The sequence below is a fragment of the Priapulus caudatus genome, unplaced genomic scaffold (genome assembly GCF_000485595.1).
Source record: "Priapulus caudatus unplaced genomic scaffold, Priapulus_caudatus-5.0.1 Scaffold644, whole genome shotgun sequence".
NCBI classification, from domain to species: Eukaryota; Metazoa; Priapulida; class Priapulimorpha; order Priapulimorphida; family Priapulidae; genus Priapulus; species Priapulus caudatus.
The window spans coordinates 75,506-80,689 of NW_014577705.1; the positions used below are offsets into that span (position 1 = coordinate 75,506).

Below are 5,184 nucleotides of genomic sequence, written 5' to 3' on the forward strand. Positions count from 1 at the left end.
ACACACACACACACACACACACACACACACACACACAGACACACACATGCATACACGAACGCACGCACGCGCGCACACACACATAGCAGAATTACGTGAATCAACTTTACCAAAATGAAACATACAACTGCATGCATACGACAGACAGGACACATATCGCTATTTATATCCTGATTGCGATTTTATTAGTGTTATATCTGCCATGTCGGCATACATCTATCATACCTCTGAACCGTTTTTCTTCCAGTCCGTCTACCCACTACTAGCTCCTTTACGAGCTTAATTATTAGCCTACTATCTATCTACCAGCCTTCTATCTCTAATCTAGCTTTCCTCTGCCAGCCTCCCACCGTACACCTAGCAAACCTCTACCACACCTTTACCAGCTCACTGCCAGTATCAGCCCTCTACGAGCCTTTATTAAAAATGCTGCTACGAATGCCCTGCCACACATGCCTTCGCATTCATCGTTGAACGTATTCGTAGTGAAACCTCGCTCGCAGACGCACATGTACGATCCGGCCGTGTTGAGGCAGCGCTCGTGCCGTGCTGAGCAGACGCTTAAACTCATGCACTCGTTTATGTCTGCAGCCGAGAAACGTGAAGAGATGAGAGAAAATCTCCTCGCAGTAATTGAGATATTTACACATCAAATCATTTGTACCACGTCTTGTGCTAAACCACATCACCGCAAAATTAGACAAAATTGAAGTCTGTATGATCGACATCGGTTATTGACTTGTGAGTTTTCACTGATTTCTTTACATTAAATTTCGTAACAATATTGTAATATGTCGGTTAAGCGCTTGTATATGTTTTAATTTCTTGAATAACTTTGATAAATAAATAAATAAATAAATATATATATATATATATAGTGTCTCGATGCAAATAATCTTTTCTCCTCTATTACGTGTATATTCTCGCTCCCTTCTAGAGAAAAGATAGAGATAGTATTATATATTATATACCGGCTTCTGTTACCATTCCTATACCTTCACATCTCCTATAGGTGGGATTGTACGAGAAGCCACTAGGGCAGCCGCCATCGGGCTGCGTTGCCACGGTAACCGTCTCTGTGTTGTCGTCAGGCGGCAGCCTCACGGGCACGCATCTGTAGCCGCCGATTGTGTTCTGGCAGACGGTGTTCTCCTCACAGCGGTGAGCCGCCTCTACACATTCGTCCAGATCTGCGGCAAAATCCCAGATGTTGCTATAGTAGATATGCTGATGCGTAGTATGACGTCTACCATATGAGATAATCCAATGTCAATAAATATAAGAGAATGAATAATATGAAATGATGCCCATGATAATCAGAGAGACAAAAATTCCTTTCTAATGCGATGCGTGTGGATATCTATCAGGAGTCTATTTATGTATAGAGCGACGAACACTATGAAAGAACTTGTTCACACAGCTGCCACCTTTTTGAACACTGCAATTTTTTACACAATCATAAACGTAGGAAGCCATTTTTAACATGAGAGTTAAAAGAACCATCGGTTAACCATTAGGGTTGGTGTTGGGGTTAGGCTTACGGTTAAAGCTGGATATATACTGCGTAGTGCGTATGCACATTACGAGCTGTCTCAGCTGCTGACCCATGCACTGTGTGCCGTCCTCGCTCAGCTCGTATCCCGTGCCGCAGTTGAGCAGATTCTTGCACTCGTACGAGCCGATCGTGTTGTGGCAGCGCTGGTTGCGTCTGCACGTGTCGGGCCGCGTCTCACACTCGTTGACGTCTGCGCGAATAAACATATGGAAACGTAAACGTTTGAATGCTGAACTTCTGAATGCTACCTGATTGATATAAACGTCGAGCCCGAGATATCTTCAAATAGAGTCAAACGTGTTTTATTCGTTATGTAGATTGCCCATCTGTCTATAAAGGTCTTCACTTCTAGCGCTGAACTAACATTACAAAACTGCATAGTCCTAATATACCATGAGAACGTCGCTCTACGTCGCTCGGTTGTTCATCTACCCGATGCGCAATAACCAAAGAAACCAATGTTTCTTTCGCCATGATTTGCTGTGTCTGCTCAAGGTTTGCTCGTTGCTGCGTTATATACACTCACGTAACCTACTCAGCCCAGGATATGCCGAATCAGAGGCTTCGCTGCTGAGAATGGCCCAAGAGCGAATAGCCAAGGTAGCTCTAGCCTTCAGATGGACACCAGCAGGAAAGCGGAAACGTGGTAGCGCAAAAAACAACATGGCGCTGAACTGAGGAGGACGACCTAGGAGAGACGAGAGTTTCTTGATGCGAAGACAGGTCGCGGTGAGGGACAGACGTGGAGTGAGATAGCGGAGGATTGCTGCAGCCTGGTGTCCTGCCCTGCAGGTTAGGGAGTAGCTAACTAACGAACTCACCCACGCAGTTGCCCTGGATGTCTGCGCGGAATCCTCGTGCACACTGCACTTCTCTGCACACCCCTGTCTGCAGATTAATGGTTTCTCCCGGCGGACATGTCTTGATGGTGCAGCGGAACGAGCCCTGCAGGTTGTGACAGTCGTACGCGGGGCCGCAGTTGTGGGTGCCCAGTTCACACTCGTTATCATCTGCAATAAACGCACGCATCCGCTAGTAGACGATGTTGCACAACTGTTGCACATATGTTGCTAAAATGCTGCACACAGGTTGCTGAAATGCTGCACACAGGTTGCTGAAATGCTGCACACAGGTTGCTGAAACGCTGCACACAGGTTGCTAGAATGTTGCACAAATGTTGCTAAAATGTTGTACATGACCGTCGTAAGGCCGATGACCAGGGAATGATGCCTGAGAGCAAATTCACCCTTTCCTAGGGAAATATACTGTTGGATAGTGTTGGACTAGTGATAAGTCGTTTTTACTAAATTGTGAACAATTAACGACAAATTTATGGTCGGGGTACAGATGACACTTCATTAGCTTTTCACAAAACTATAACTATTCATCACGTGCAGTGCGTATCAACGAAGAAGCATCAAATCAAAGCTTTAACACTGATCGCAGACGAGCATACATCTACTGATGCGCTATACTGCTGGAGAGACGGAGAGAGAGAGAGAGAGAGAGAGACAGAGAGAGAGAGAGGAGGCTTACCGGTACACTGCTGATTGTCGGAATTGTACGTGTAACCCGTGCCACAGTTGACCTCCCGCGTGCAGATGTACGAGCCTATAGAGTTGTCGCATCGCTGACTGATCGGACATGACGAGATGCCCAACGCACACTCGTTGATGTCTGCAACATCACGTAGGCTCTGAGTGGATAAATCACACACACACACACGCACGCACGCAACACACACACAGCGCACGCACGCACGGCGACGCGCGAGACACACATACACGCACGCAACCGCAGGCACGCAGTGGAACGCCGTAGCACACACATTACACCACACATCAACAACACACACATTACTGAACACATCACACACACCACACACGCAACACACACACACACCCACACACATACACGAACGCACGACGAGCGCCCGGCAACACACAATAGCAGACATTACGTGAATCAACTTTACGCAAAAATGAAACATACAAACTGGGCATGATACGAACAGACAGGACACATATCGCTATTTATATGCCTGATGTGCGATTTATTAGTGTTTATATCTGGCCAATGTCGGCATACAGAACTCTATCATACGCTCTGAAACCAGTTTTTTCTATTCAGTCCGTCCTACCCACTAACTAGCTCCTTTACGAAGCTTAATTATTAGGCCCTACTATCTAGTCAACGGCAGCCTTCTATCTTCTACATCTAGCTTTCCCGGCTCTGGCCAGCCTCCGCACGTACACCTAGCCAAACCTCTACACGACCTTACGCAGCTCAACTCCAGTATGCAGCCCTCTAGCGAGGCTTTATTAAAAATGCTGCTACGAATGCCCTGGCCATACATGCCTTCGCATTCATCGTTGAAACGTAATTCGTAGTGAAACGCTCAGCTCGCAGAACGCACCATGTACGATCCGGGCCGTGTTGAGGCAGCGCTTGTGCCGTGCTGAGGCAGACGCTTATAACTCATGCACTCGTTTATCGTCTGCGCAGCCGAGAAGTGAAAGAGATTGAGAAAATCTTACGTCGGGCAGTAATTGAATATTTACACATACAAATTGCATCTGTCACCACGTCTTGTGCTAAACCAATCACCGCCAAATTAGAGCAAAATTGAAGTCATGTAATGATCGAGCACTCGGTTATTGACTTGTGAGTTTTCACTGATTTCTTTAACATTAAATTTCGCTAAACAATATTGTTAATATGTCGGTTAAGGCCGCTTTGTCATTAATTTTTAATTCTTGAATAACTTTGATAAATAAATAAAAAATATAAATAACTATATATATATATAGTGTCCTGCGAGCATACATAATCTTTTTCTCCTCTATTACGTTGTATATTCTCGCGTCCTTCGTAGAGAAAAGATAGAGATAGTATTATATATTATATACCGGCTTCTGTACCTTCCTATACTTCCACATCTCGCTATACGTTGGGATTGTACGAGAAGCCACTAGGGCAGCCGCCATCGGGCTGCGTTGCCACGGTAACCTCTCTGTGTTGTCGTCAGGCGCCAAGCCTCACGGGCACGCATCTGTAAGCCGCCCCGATTGTGTTCTGCGCAGACGGAGTTCTCCTCACAGCGGTGGGCCGCCTCTACACATTCGTCAGATTCTGCGCAAAATCCCAGATGTTGCTATAGTAGATATGCTGATGCGTAGTATGACGTCTACCATATGAGATAATCCAATGTCAATAAATATAAGAGAATGAATAATATGAAATGATGCCCATGATAATCAGAGAGACAAAAATTCACTTTCTAATGCGATGCGTGTGGATATCTATCAGGAGTCTATTTATGTATAGAGCGACGAACACTATGAAAGAACTTGTTCACACAGCTGCCACCTTTTTGAACACGCAATTTTTTTACACAATAATAAACGTAGGAAGCCATTTTTAACGCATGAGAGTTAAAAGAACCATCGGTTAACCCATTAGGGTTGGTGTTGGGGTTAGGCTTACGGTTAAAGCTGGAGATAAGTTACGGTTGTGGTTAGGACCAGAAGTAGAGTAGTAGGGTTATTCTTAGGGTTCGAGGACTAAGATTATAAAAGATTATAAAATGTTATAATATATAAAAAGATTATAAAATTTTACAAGATATA

At 44.9% G+C, this 5,184-nt stretch overlaps 1 protein-coding gene across 1 annotated transcript in view; it reads right to left on the reverse strand.

Moving 5' to 3' along the window:
- LOC106812400 (fibulin-1-like) overlaps positions 1–5,184 on the reverse strand; it is a 16,735-nt gene that overhangs the window by 5,550 nt on the left and 6,001 nt on the right. The window contains exons 2-4 of the mRNA XM_014816270.1: positions 3,092–3,232; positions 2,377–2,565; positions 1,605–1,745 (exon numbers count right to left, since the gene is read on the reverse strand). Of these exons, the coding sequence (XP_014671756.1) occupies positions 1,605–1,745; positions 2,377–2,565; positions 3,092–3,232 (471 nt within the window). The remainder of the gene's footprint in view (positions 1–1,604; positions 1,746–2,376; positions 2,566–3,091; positions 3,233–5,184) is intronic.